The following is a 12,661-nucleotide window of genomic DNA, read 5'->3' on the forward strand; positions in this document are numbered from 1 at the left end:
CGTTCGTCCCTGTGCCCTCAGCTGGGAGGATAGCAGCTCCGTGAGCAGTGGACTCAGCGACACCATCGACAACATCAGCACGGACGACCTCAACACCAGCTCGTCCGTGAGCTCCTACCCCACGACGCCCACCAACAGCCGCAAGAATCTCAGCCTGCAGGTGAGAGTCCCGGCCGTTTGAACGACCGATGACGACGATGATAGGGATCCTCGTGAACAGGAATCGTGAATGTATGTATGTTGAACTTCTTTCGCACAAATAGTAGCTAACCGTGCTAAACAGAGGTGTGGTGGAAGGACAACAAACTAAATACAATGTGCTGGCAAGCGTGGCTTTGATCTTCTGCAAAGCTCCTGGTCGACCCTAAACCGCATCCTGCACAAACCACGGCAGATGTAGAAACCTGATGCACAAAATTGCAAAATGTGAAACCCTCCAGTAGCGTGCGACTGTGGTCATCCAGAACAGACCGTACAAAATATAACGACGTGATGCCCGATCAGGACATCACAGTGATGCACTCCGCTGCTCCTGACGCAGTTGTCCGGCTTGACCACCTGAATGTGACATTGTAGTTGTTGCTCTGCACCTACATCAGCCGTAGAAAAGAAGACGCGTGCTATTGCGCAGTGAACACGACGAACGGTCACGCCTCCGCTGATTCGGCGAATCGTCGTGATTCTGGATGACGATTCGGGATCACAACTGATCATCTCGTGCGCTCAGTATTACTGTCTCATTGTATTCTCCTCCCTCTCTTGTTGTCTTCTCTGTATCGTATCACCATCAGCCTGAACATGGCGTTTGGAGCTAATTTGCACAAATGCCCAACATTGCAAAACATCGATTCTTCCCCTCACGATTTGCTGCACGTATCGAGAGCATAATAATGCATGATCAATGGATGCGCTAATTGCATGCCTGCTGTACAGTTTTAGCCTCTTCCTTTGAGACACTTGCAGCTGTACACTCCAGTGGTCTCGGTGCTATAGAGTTTCCCTGGGCCTCCACTGATACCGCCATGTAAATACGAGACAGCTGTTCTCTGTGGGCTCCGGGAGGAATAACATCGCCACTTTCCCAAAGGCTGTCTCTCTGCACAAATATAAAGAGAATATAACGTGATGCAGATGTCGGGAAGGACAAGGGACATCGTGAACTCAGGGCTCCAATTTCAAGACGTCATGCGTGCGCACAAGCCTATGGCCTTCATTTTGAGCGACGGCACGCTTGAATTCTCACGGGGAAGTACAGTCGTCACCAAAGATTGTGCAGTGAAAATAAGGAACGGATAATTAGGAAGAGGGTGGAGTGGTGGCGCAGTGGTTATCACGCTGAACCTGGTGACCTTAGTTTGTGAGTGGTGCGCAATGTCTGGATCAGTCCTGGTGACCCCCCTTCATCGATCCGTATTGACCAGCGTGATGAAGTGTCGTCAACAAACCTCCATGGTCGAAGGGCATTGGGAGGCCTTCATCTGGCAGTGGGTTCATAAAATTCTACATTTATTTAATTTAGTTTTTTCGGGAAAAAAAATACAGAATGGCTTGTTACAGAATTGTGTTTCAAAAGAGCATGTGCGCTCACAGAACACACATGGATTTTTTGCCATTGGCGAAAATTAACCGGTGTCGTTTTAACGATTCAATTGGGTACATTTTCTTAAATTATTTTAAAAGCAGAATGCTTCCGATGGAACTTAGCAACATCTGCTCTGAGGATATTAATTCCCCTCCCAGATTTCTCCGTACAAGTCCACCTGGCTTTTAGTTCCCAGAACAAGCACTGGTCCCATAGATCTTATTTACATCGGTGTAGTTTTGCCTTTTCTCTCAAATGAAATTCCAATTGTGCTGTTGTATAATATTGTAGATGAGTAACTTTCAATTCAGGCCTCTGGCAGCTTGCAGTAGACCACGTTGTGTGGTATACACCATCCCAAAAGATGACCTCACTTGAAACGAAAACTATTTTATTTCACCAGGTAGAGCCCACTGAGCTATTAACTTTTTTGCAGAGGCGACCTTGCCACACTCTAGAGCTCATTGACGTGGCTTATTTCACCACAAGTGGGAATTTATAGTAGCTGCCAAATGATCTAAATACATGGTTCCAAATGTAGAGAAAAAAACTGGAAGACCCGGAGAAATATCCACACGGCATCAAATATATGACAGGCATTGTCAGGGTCAGGGATCGAAACCCACGATCTCCTACATAGCCGGCGAGATAAATATCCTTGTGCCACCATGGTGCTCCACTTTCAAATGCCTCTTTATCCACACTTGGGGCAAACCTTTTACATGCCGTTACATTCTTCATTGCACTGCATATCAAACGGAAAGGTTTATTCCTCAGGGCTGGTACAAGTCAAATGAAACAGCACATTTTACGTGATTAATTTTGTGAGCATGTCATTGGTGACTGAGCTGAGCCATCGACTGATAATTACATTTTAGAACCCAGAGTTAGTAACAGGTTGGCTGCAACCTTGATTCAACAAATCAATCAACATCTTTATTAAAACCAGGTGAGCGCCCCATGAGATCATAGGTCTCTTTTTGCACTGGAGGCCTAGGTGACAAAGTAATACAGAAAGTAAGTGGCGAATTAAGCAAAACAATGAGCCTCCTTGCCACCGTGCAACCTCACCAAGTGGCACGCTTAATCCTGTTCACTCGTTAACATCCCGACAGCTCAAGACGGATGCGGAGAAGTGCTCTCTGGGGGAGGGCGGCTCGGGGTGGTACTGCAGCCTCCCGCGGGAGGGCCGCAAGAAAGCGGACTCGCGTGCCGACACTCGCTCCGGCACGACGGGCCGAGCCGGCGGAGGATACGGCGGTGGCGGCGGAGCGGGCGAGTGGGGGGCCGTCGGGCGGCGTTCCGTGGAGGCGGGCGGCGGGAGCTCGCAGGCCGGAGGAGGGGACGGCGAGCGGGAGAAGAGGGCCCGCAGGAGAGGCCTCCCCGTGGCCGGGCAGTACGGGATGGGGAGCCGCGCGACGGCTGCGACGGGCGGAATGACGGCGCCGGGGGGGGCGGCGGTGACGACGGCGGCTGCGGGTGGGGCGATCACGCCGGCCGGGGCCGCCTCATCGAGGATGAGCAGCCGCGTGACGCAGCTCAAGACCACGGGTGAGGGTTTCACGGGGCCGGCGACCCCACGCGTGACAACACACCGTGCTCGCTCTGTCCATGTTTCTGTTCATCGCGTTTTTGCGTTCGTTGAAACTTGTTTCTTGCCCTGTAACCCTCAACGTCCATCGTGGGAACGAATTTTAACTCTGTTTGTCCGTGTTTGCAGGTAAAACGGACGATGCCAAAGCGTCCGAGAAGCGGCTCATGTCCCCCAAGCCCGTCCGCATCCAGCGGGCCGTGTCCGACGCGGGCCGCAGCGTTCTGGGCGGCGACGACACTCGCAAGCCGCCCTCCGGCCTCGCGCGTCCCATCGGCATGACCGCCACTGGCATCCGCAAGCCTGGCTCGGGCGCCAGCGGAGCGATGGTGACGGCCAGCGGCGCCACGATCCGGAGCGGCTCGGCGACCGTCGGCAAAATCCCCACGGCCCGGTCCGGCGGGCTCGGCGGGACGCTGAGCCGCGGTGGCGGCGGCGGCAGCGGCGGCCGGGAGGAAGATCAGCCTGGAGAGCACGCCAGGTCACGGAGCAGATGGGGCTGATGAACGCGCGCGCTAGCCCGCAGTACCGCAGCCTGCCGCGGCCCGCCAAGTCGGCGTACGGCAAGAGCCGCTACACGGGGGAGATGAGCGTTGGTAGGGCCGCTGGCGCCGCGGGCGGGACGACGCTGAAGGAGGCGGCCAAGTTCACGCTCGGCGGCTCGGTGACGTCGCTCACGAACCAGACGGACCGCGAGAAGGCGATGCTCGCCGACACAGAGTGCGCCGCGTCCAGGGAGGCGAAGCTCGGCGGACGAGCGGGGTTCCACCCGGGATCGTACCAGCAGGAGCTGTCCTACTCCGGCGTCAGCTCGCCCGCGTCTCGCATGTGCGTCGGGCTCAGTCGGTGGCTTTCGCTGTCACCGTGTGTGCGTGCGACGGGTTAGCCCACGGCACTTGAGTCTGTCCCATGACCTCCTGACGGCTAGCCTTCGACACTTCGCGCGGCCTCAGAGCACACCTAGCCTGGCACGGGCGATATTGCGACGGCACTGTCACTAAGTGGCAAATGGCAGCTGTTCTCACTCTTGTGGTCGTATGTGCGTGCCTGGGGAGCGGTCGATTACCGGTCGGCGCATCGCGTTACGAACCCGGTGATCCAGGGTTCGATTCCCGCTTACAGAGACCAACACCAGTGACGATTATTTGAACCGGTCATGGGCCTCCCCTAGGTAGACTCAGCCTCATATGAGTACCTGGTGTGGCGTGTAAGCATCGCCACTCGGGAAACATAGGTGGCCGGGCGTGGTGCTGGCCACCAACCCACCCCCTCGTGTGCCGTGCCGGCCTTCAAAGGTGCTACTCGCTAATCAGCACTTGCCCTAATAGTCTGTTAAAGGCTATATGGGAGGTCTTTGTCTTTCTGTGTGTACATGTGTGTGTGGAGGGATCCAGGCTTCAGGCTACCATGCTACACCACTGCTCCAACCTAGGCACACATTTCTGCCTTCTGCATTTCCCATCATTTAGGGTGCTCGTCAGATTAACCGACACCTCTCCCACTGTGCAGGTCATTCGGCTACAAATCCAAGGGAAAGGCGTCGGCAGCAGAGTCGGCGGCCAAAGCCTCGGTCGGGCAGCAGCAGCAGCCCAAAACGCCGGCCCTGTCGATGCGCAGGCAGTTGAGCGGCGGCGGCGGCGGCGGCGGCGGCGCCGTGGCCACCTCGAGCGAGGGCCGAGCTCCCGACAGCGGCGACAGCAGCCCCATGCACGCAGTCGCCACCGATACCGTCTCCTCCCTACGGGACGTTCCACCCCCTTCCTCCTCTTCCTCATCCGCCACCGCCGCCATCGCGGCGCGAGACTTCGACTACTCCCCCTTGCTCCTCCTGCCGCCGGCGTCCGACTTCGGCGCGCCCGAGTCTCCGCCGATGAGCCCGGCGTCGTCCAAGTCCGCCGACTCGTGCTGCCACGCGCCCGCCGCATCCGCGAGCCCCTACCCCAAGGGCGGCCCCAGCTACACGTCGCTCGGCTGCAGCCGCAACACCAGCTGCGAGTCGCTGGGACCCCCCCCGGCCGCCGCTGGGTTCGGCGCGGGCCACGCCGAGGGGCGCCCGGCGAGCCTCCGTGGCTCGCCGGTCCACTACGCGTCGCCCACGTCGTACGGCTCGCCCACCCACCCGGCGGCGCATGGCACTCGGGACCCCAAGGCCGCACCGCTGCTCCACCCGGCTGCGGCCACCGAGATGGGGATCGACGGCGGTGGCGGTGGCGGCGGCGGCGGAGGTGGCAGCCAAGGGTCCCCGTCGAAAGCGGTGGCTGGGAAGTCACTGCTTGAGAGGTGAGCGTTGACGGTTCCACTGAACATGAGTGCGTTTGTGTGTGCGTGCGTGTGTGCACATGCTGCGTGTGTGTTTGTGAGTGCCTTTTGGTTTGTATATCGCTCGACAATGACGTTTGCCACGGCCGAATTTGAACTCGGATCGCTGTGTTCGAAGTGCGGTGTATAATCTCCTGCACCACTTCATGCCTAATACATGGCTTGACATATATATATTTGGGTGTGCTGAAGTAGTAACTAATTGGCACGTTTTGTTTACGTGACAAACTTTTCTAATTGACTGTGTCAGGCGGTGGACGGGTTTAACGACATTTCTATTTTCGCAATCTAACCCCAAAAAAATGTGATATGGATAATATTGGTCACAAAAAGCCTACGTGTTAAACTGATCTATATATGGGATCCAACTGTTTCTTGCGCGCACTCGTTCAAGGTATGGCATGGCGTACGGGAGGAGCTCGGAAGAGATTGCGGAGCAGCAGAGGTGTCACTCCGTGCTGGGACTGAGCGACAGCCCCGACTCCCTGTCCCTCGCCCCGCTGCCCAGCCTGAGCTCGCTCGCCTCACGCTACCAGCTACCAGGTGCCAGATTTCTGCCACCCCCCCCCCCAATCAGCGGCCAGGCTCGGGCGTCGGGTCTATAACAACTCGTCGAAAATCATCACGCACCGCTCGTACAAAAATATGTGGATTGCGTACGACGATGGAACGGCGGGGTCCCCGCACACCGCCGTGACTCATCGGGTGATGCATAACATCGCCAGTTAGAAACTAACAGGAAAAGAAGAGTTTTTAAGCGAAAGAGATGCGGTGTCGCTACATATCCCCACGTGAGTAATGGCTCTCGTTTTGTTTTAAGTTACGGTCATCAGTTGACATGGTAGACTTTTACTGGATGGGGGGAGCAATGGTGCATTGGTTAGCGCTCTGCTGCGAACATGGAAAACACGAGTTAGAATCCCGGGCACGGCTAAAAGCAGCAGTGATTTGTGAATTAATCCTGGAACGCTCCTTCACCAAACTGCCATGATCAGCATTGTGAAGTATAGTTAAACATCCCCCATGATTGATACAGAATGGTATTTCGAGAATTCAAAATATTTAATTTTATTCGTGTATTTTTCTTTAGCACTGTTTTGCATGACAAACATTCAATTACGAAGCAGTGTTAATGATGCATTTGGGATGTTTTTTTTCTCAATTATTTTAATTTGTACATCTTTTATTTCAAAGCCACTTCCTTATCACTTGCGCTGTATTTCAGAGTGGAATAGTGTTGAGCTAGCAGCCCTGCAAAAGAGGAGAGGCCCCCGTGCCCACGTTGACTTGAGCAGTGCCGAGCTTGGCCTCGTGACACTTTCCCAGAATCCCCGCACTGCCCTAGGCCGTTGAAAATTTTGGAAAATGTGAGCATGCCACATTATGAGTCACCGTGTACCCCCCAGCGTTTAGTTTCCTCGCCTGCCAGCCCACACGGTGAGTGGGGGCTTCACCACCACCAATTATTGGGTCGTGCTGGGATCTCAGCCATGGGAGCAACCACTGGCGTTGACCTTGACTGTGCCGCTCATATGATTGCGTGCGTGCCGCGTGTGTGCATGTCTGTAGATGTGTATGTATGGATGTCCGGTCATGGTGCTGGCCGCCCACCCCCTCGTGTGCCACAGTGCCGTCCTTCATAGGTGCTACTCGCTACTAACAGCACTTGCCCCTACAGTCTGTTAGAGGCTACACAGGGGGAATATTTGTCTTTTGTGTATGGATGTGGGAGGGGGCGGTAGTGTAGCAGCGAGCGCGCTGCGCTACAAACCTGACCACCAGAGTTCGATTCCTGCTCACGGCCAAAACCGGTGACAAATATACTGACCGGTCCTGGGCCTCCCCTCGGTCGACTCAGCCTCAAATGAGTGCCTGGTGTGATGTGTGAATATCGTCACTGGGGATACAAAGGCGGCCGGGCGTGGTATTGGCCACCCACCCCCTCGTGCGCTGTGTCGACCTTCGTAGGTGCTCACTAACAGCACTTTTCACAACAGTATGTTACAGACTGTATGGGGGATTTTTGTAATTGTGTATGGTTGTGCATGGGTGCATGTGTGTGTGAGCGAATTCCATGTATTCTGTATTATGTATGGTGTGTGTGTGTGTTCATTTGAATGTATGTGTTCACGTTCCAGCGCATTGTGCTATGAAGCTGGTGATCTGGGTTCCATTCCCAGTTACTGATTACATAATTAACTGATTATGCCATGTGCCTCCCCGAGGTCAACTCGGCTTCGAATTGATTATTACTTTGTGCGGGGTATAACTGAACCTTTGCAAGGGAGACAAAAGGTGGCAAGCAATGATTCTGGCCACACCACCACCACCCCCTCTTGCTCTGCCAGCTTTAATAGGTGGCTCGCTCAATTTCAGTTGGGTCAGTCTTCGCCCATGAGCCAAAGGGGGTTTGGTCTGGTACCACTTAGGGTGCAAAATTCCCAGTGATTTTCCAAGAGAATTTAATCTCGAGATCACAAGTATGTTGACATAGCAAGGGCACTGTGGTAGCAATATGTTTTTGTTTAATAAAAAGGTCATGATGTTAAAAATGGCCATTTTCTCGAATATCTCTATATTTGGGTCGGTGACCCAGAAAATACGGTAATTGCACTCCCGGAACACCACATCCACAATAACCTCTCACTGTCGCTGTGGATACAGGCCTGGTTTACCTACTTACGCATAGTCTGAAAAATAATAATAGCTATTAAGATGTTCAAACACCAAATATATACCTTTTGCAAGGAATCAAGTCTACATTAACCAAACCTACTTGTGTTGAACATGCAAATAAAACATGCTCTATAATACAGTTGTAATTACTGGCGAAACGTCGTACTCAGATTGTAAATGTTGTGGCTTTGCTCTCCAACACACCGGTGTGCTGTACTCGTGACGAATTGGCCACTTTCTGTTAACGTGACAAACCTTACTAATTGGCTGTGTCGGGTGGTGGCGGGTTTAACGACACATTTATATATTTCCGCGATCTAACCCTGAAAACCTGTATTATGGATATTGGTCGCGAAAGCCTACGTGTTAAAACACGCTCTGATAATGTTTTACTTAAAGATTTCGTGACTGCAGTAATTCATATTCTGTGGGTCTTTCGGTAAAGTCACGTAGATTGGTTCAAAGAAAATAACAAAAAATAACCAAAAACTACGTTTCGATCGCAACAGGAAGACGAATGCTTGTGTTGCGATCAAAAGTCGTAGTTTTTGTTATTTTTTTGTACTTTTCTTTGGAACTGATTGGTCTACACCAGAAACAGCCTTCTCTATGACCAAGTCTCCCCAGTGTCAGAGAATGCCAAAAGGCGAACACTACAAAGGCAATGCCCGTATCACAGCATTTATAGCTTGGGGTGAGCAGCTATACCATGGGACCGGACCTTTTTTGTTTTTGATACTGGCAAAAAAGGTCCCACTTTAGCATAACCAGCGACACGGGAAACATTCAGTGCGTGCAACGATTAGCCCGGTCGGCTACGTACAGTGTGCGAAAGAAGCTCAACATGCACACGTGCATACGACTAATGGAACTGTCCATTGTGTTTTTTTTTGTCTCCGTTCCAGTGAGCCCGAGCCTCGCCAGCCCGCCTCCCGCGAGCCCACCGCCGTCTCCGCGCTTGCTGGGGCCCCAGGGCTCCTTCGAGCAGCTGGGCCGAGAGGGCCCGGCCAAGCGGCTGAGCGCCGCCTCGCTGGACGGACGACCCAAGGCTCTGAGCCGCTCCACCTCGTTCCGCGACTGCACCGAGCAGCGTGCGTGCACTGCCCTCTTGTGGCCACTGCGAGTGGGAGGTGGTGGCGGGGGGGAGTTGGAGGAGGGTGGAGAGCAGAGGTCGCAAACGGGTTTTGATTCCTTACCCGTACCCGCACCAGGGTCGCAAACGGGTACCCGTACCCTACCCGTACCCGATACACGGCTACCCGTACCCGGCCGGGTTCTATGATTTCCTCCCCTGGGTTTTATCTAGATTGTACGTTATGTCACAAGGGAAAAGTATTCACAGAGCAATGAAACCCTTCACGTTAGAGATCAACCCAACAGTAGGAGGTCGCCTTTTCCAGAGGTCGCAAACGGGTTTTGATTCCTTACCCGTACCCGCACCGGGGTCGCAAACGGGTACCCGTACCCTAACCGTATCCGATGCCCGGCTACCCATACCCGGCTGGGTACGGGTAAGGTACGGGTATCGGGTACCCGATTGCGACCTCTGGGATGAAGCCATGTTGTAGGCGTGGGTGGGTTGATTCTAGGAACTTGAATTGTGAGAAGAGACAAGACGTTGGGAAATGAGTGACAAACGGTTACTCACCAGTGACTCACGGCCTACCCGTACCCATACCCGGCGTACCCGGCCGGGTACGGGTAGCCGGGTATCAGGTAGGGTACGGGTATCGGGTACCCGATTGCAACCTCTGGTGGAGAGGCAGTCCTAGATTTGGGAAGAGAGAAGTATGAATGTTTTGGTGAAGAAGTCACTGCAGCGAATGTCCTCGTTGTCTCTCGCATTTCTTATCTTCGAAAGGACTTTCACGGAGTCGAGATTGTAGACTATTATTATTCTTTGGTTTAACACGTAGGTTTTCACGACCAATAGCATCCATCATTTAGTTTTTTTGGGTTAGACCGCGTAAATATGAATGTGTCCTTAAACTCACCACCACCTGACACAGCCAATTAGTAAGGTTTGTCACGGAAACAGAACATGCCACTTCGTTACTAGTACAGCACACTGGTGTGTTGGAGTACTCAGATTGTAAATGTTGTGGATTTGCACTCGGATTGCAAATGTTTGTGGATTTGTCTCCAACACACCGGTGTGCTGTACTAGTAACGAATTGGCACGTTCTGTTGCCGTGACAAACCTTACTAATTGACTGTGTCGGGTGGTGGCGGGTTTAGCGACACATTTATTTATTTTAGCAATCTAACCCTAAAAACCTGTATTATGGATAATATTGTTCTTTACTTCCACCACAATGATAAGAGCCAGAGCATCTAACAACCTCGGCATCAGAAGCCCCCCGCGACCGTGGCCCTGCGCTCTGGGTTTATTCACAATTATCCAATCCACCCATCAACTACCCGTACACCTGTTGCCCATCGTGTACGTGGCTGCAGGCTACCCCCTCTCAGCCCCATCATTACCCAATTATCTTTGATATTGCATCTCTACATATTCATGACGGGCAGGGAAGGGCTCATTCCATCAATGGATGGACAAATAGCTGGCGTGTCAACTTTGTTTATTAATGAAGTGAAATTTATATTCAAATAGCAACACCATGGCGATGTTTCTTTTCACCGGTGACCCAGTGCCAAGAAGTATAAATTCCACGTTACTATGGCAGGGATCAGTCTTGCCATAATAACATTTAAAATGAGTTTAAAACATTGTTTGAAGTAGCAATGAGTTATGTGAGAAAAATCTGTTTATTTTTATTATTTTTATATAAATTACACATCTGGATGGCATGATAAAATGTCTTTATTAATATTTTATCTGGAGAGATAAATACAAATGTGGATATTTACTTTAATAAGCATTATATTAGTAAGCATTAGCATTAGTATTTTTTGAGTTATAGACACTGATGCACAAACATGTAATATTTCATGGGGTCATTGTGTGTTTGTCTCTACCACATTTATTGCATTGTTGTAGGAGCAACACCTTAAGTAATAGCTGTAGTAATGTAGGGTTCATGTGTTGTCCAAGAAACAGCCTATAACTCATATATACTGCATTTTCTTTGAACGCAGTATTATTGATAAATGTCGTATTTTGTAGCATTAATGTGTAGTATTGAAAGCACTGCTATCAGTAACAGAGGCGTTAATAGCAGCGTCCTGAACGTCTGCATTTGAAGCATGGTTGTTAAACCCCGACCCTTGTGCCCTGCAGTTCACGGGTCTGTCCTCTCACTGGCCTCCTGCACATCGTCCATCTACTCCGTGGTGAGTGCTGCTGCTGCGCTAATGTCTCGCGCTTCATTTGCGTTGTCCGTTCGCCCGCACTGTGAGTTCAACACGTGCTAACCGCTAACAGGTAATGGCTTTGTGCTTCCCAAATTAATGCGAGTAACAACGTTTACTTCTGGCTTCGCGTTTTCAAATTTTTGTGGTCTCCCCACAACTTCCTCCGGTCTGTCTTTTTTTTCTCCTTCCACACCCCGACTGCCGATGTGTCTGAATTCGCGCGTGAAATTAGTGACGGGCAATGCTCGTGGCAATAAGTTGGGGCGCGCCGTTGTCACGTCTCAATTGGTTACTGAAAGGCTGTTGTGCATCGAATTAGTTTTTTGTCACGAATTATTGTATTCCCAACTGCCCTTCGTTGTATTATTCAAGTGACGGACAAGCCTCGCCAATTATTTGCTTTAGATTGGTAAAACACGATGGCGCAGACCGGTGGGCAAGTGTGCGTACCAGTCGTAGCCTCATTTAGCATGCACTCAAAGCTTTTGCTAATTCCATTAATTTATCACTCTTGAAAATTGCAATTGGTCTCATTAGCTAAATGCCAGCTCGTGTCGGTTTTCTTTGAAATATTGAGATGCTTTCGCTCTACCTTGTGCTTGCAATAATTATCGTACCAAAGATAATATGAGTAAGACGCTGTCTAGACCTTGTGATTTATAACCATCACTTCTCACAACACCCATTGATTTAGTTCCCCATGTCTGGCAATCAATCGGGTTTAACGCGTGACTTGAACGTGCCCTGCACACCAATTGTTCATTCTTACCCCAGCCGTCTGGCAAGACAATAGAGAATATGCCTTTTTGCTTGAAAAATTCTCAATTTTCATTGGCAGGACGATAGGTGGATAATCAGTGGTTGGGTCACCCATTTGTTCTATGATTTCCTCCCCTGGGTTTTATCTAGATTGTACGTAATGTCACAAGAAAAAGTATTCACAGAGCAGTGAAACCCTTCACGTTAGAGATCAACCCAACACTAGGAAGTCGCCTTTTCTAACACTCTCTGCCACTGAGAGCAATGTTCGTTGCGTGACAATCAAACCGATATTGTTAAGTCTCAGAGCTGGAATGTCACCAAATTAAGTGAGGAACCAAACGTTAATTGGATGGTCATTTTTTTTCGGTGCATTCATTGGTGGAATCTAGATCTCAGCGGTGCCAGCTCAGCTCTGA

At 51.3% G+C, this 12,661-nt stretch overlaps 1 protein-coding gene across 1 annotated transcript in view; it reads left to right on the plus strand.

The window, feature by feature from the left end:
• The window catches only part of LOC133351465 (neuron navigator 2-like), a 67,887-nt gene that overhangs the window by 24,480 nt on the left and 30,746 nt on the right, over nucleotides 1–12,661 (plus strand). Inside the window, 9 exon segments of the mRNA XM_061566697.1 lie at nucleotides 22–160; nucleotides 2,698–3,133; nucleotides 3,303–3,607; nucleotides 3,609–3,653; nucleotides 3,655–4,001; nucleotides 4,683–5,453; nucleotides 5,887–6,035; nucleotides 9,074–9,259; nucleotides 11,410–11,462. Coding sequence (XP_061422681.1) covers nucleotides 22–160; nucleotides 2,698–3,133; nucleotides 3,303–3,607; nucleotides 3,609–3,653; nucleotides 3,655–4,001; nucleotides 4,683–5,453; nucleotides 5,887–6,035; nucleotides 9,074–9,259; nucleotides 11,410–11,462 — 2,431 coding nt within the window.

The sequence above is a fragment of the Lethenteron reissneri genome, chromosome 37 (assembly GCF_015708825.2).
Source record: "Lethenteron reissneri isolate LAM-NWPU_2019-01 chromosome 37, ASM1570882v1, whole genome shotgun sequence".
NCBI lineage: Eukaryota > Metazoa > Chordata > Hyperoartia > Petromyzontiformes > Petromyzontidae > Lethenteron > Lethenteron reissneri.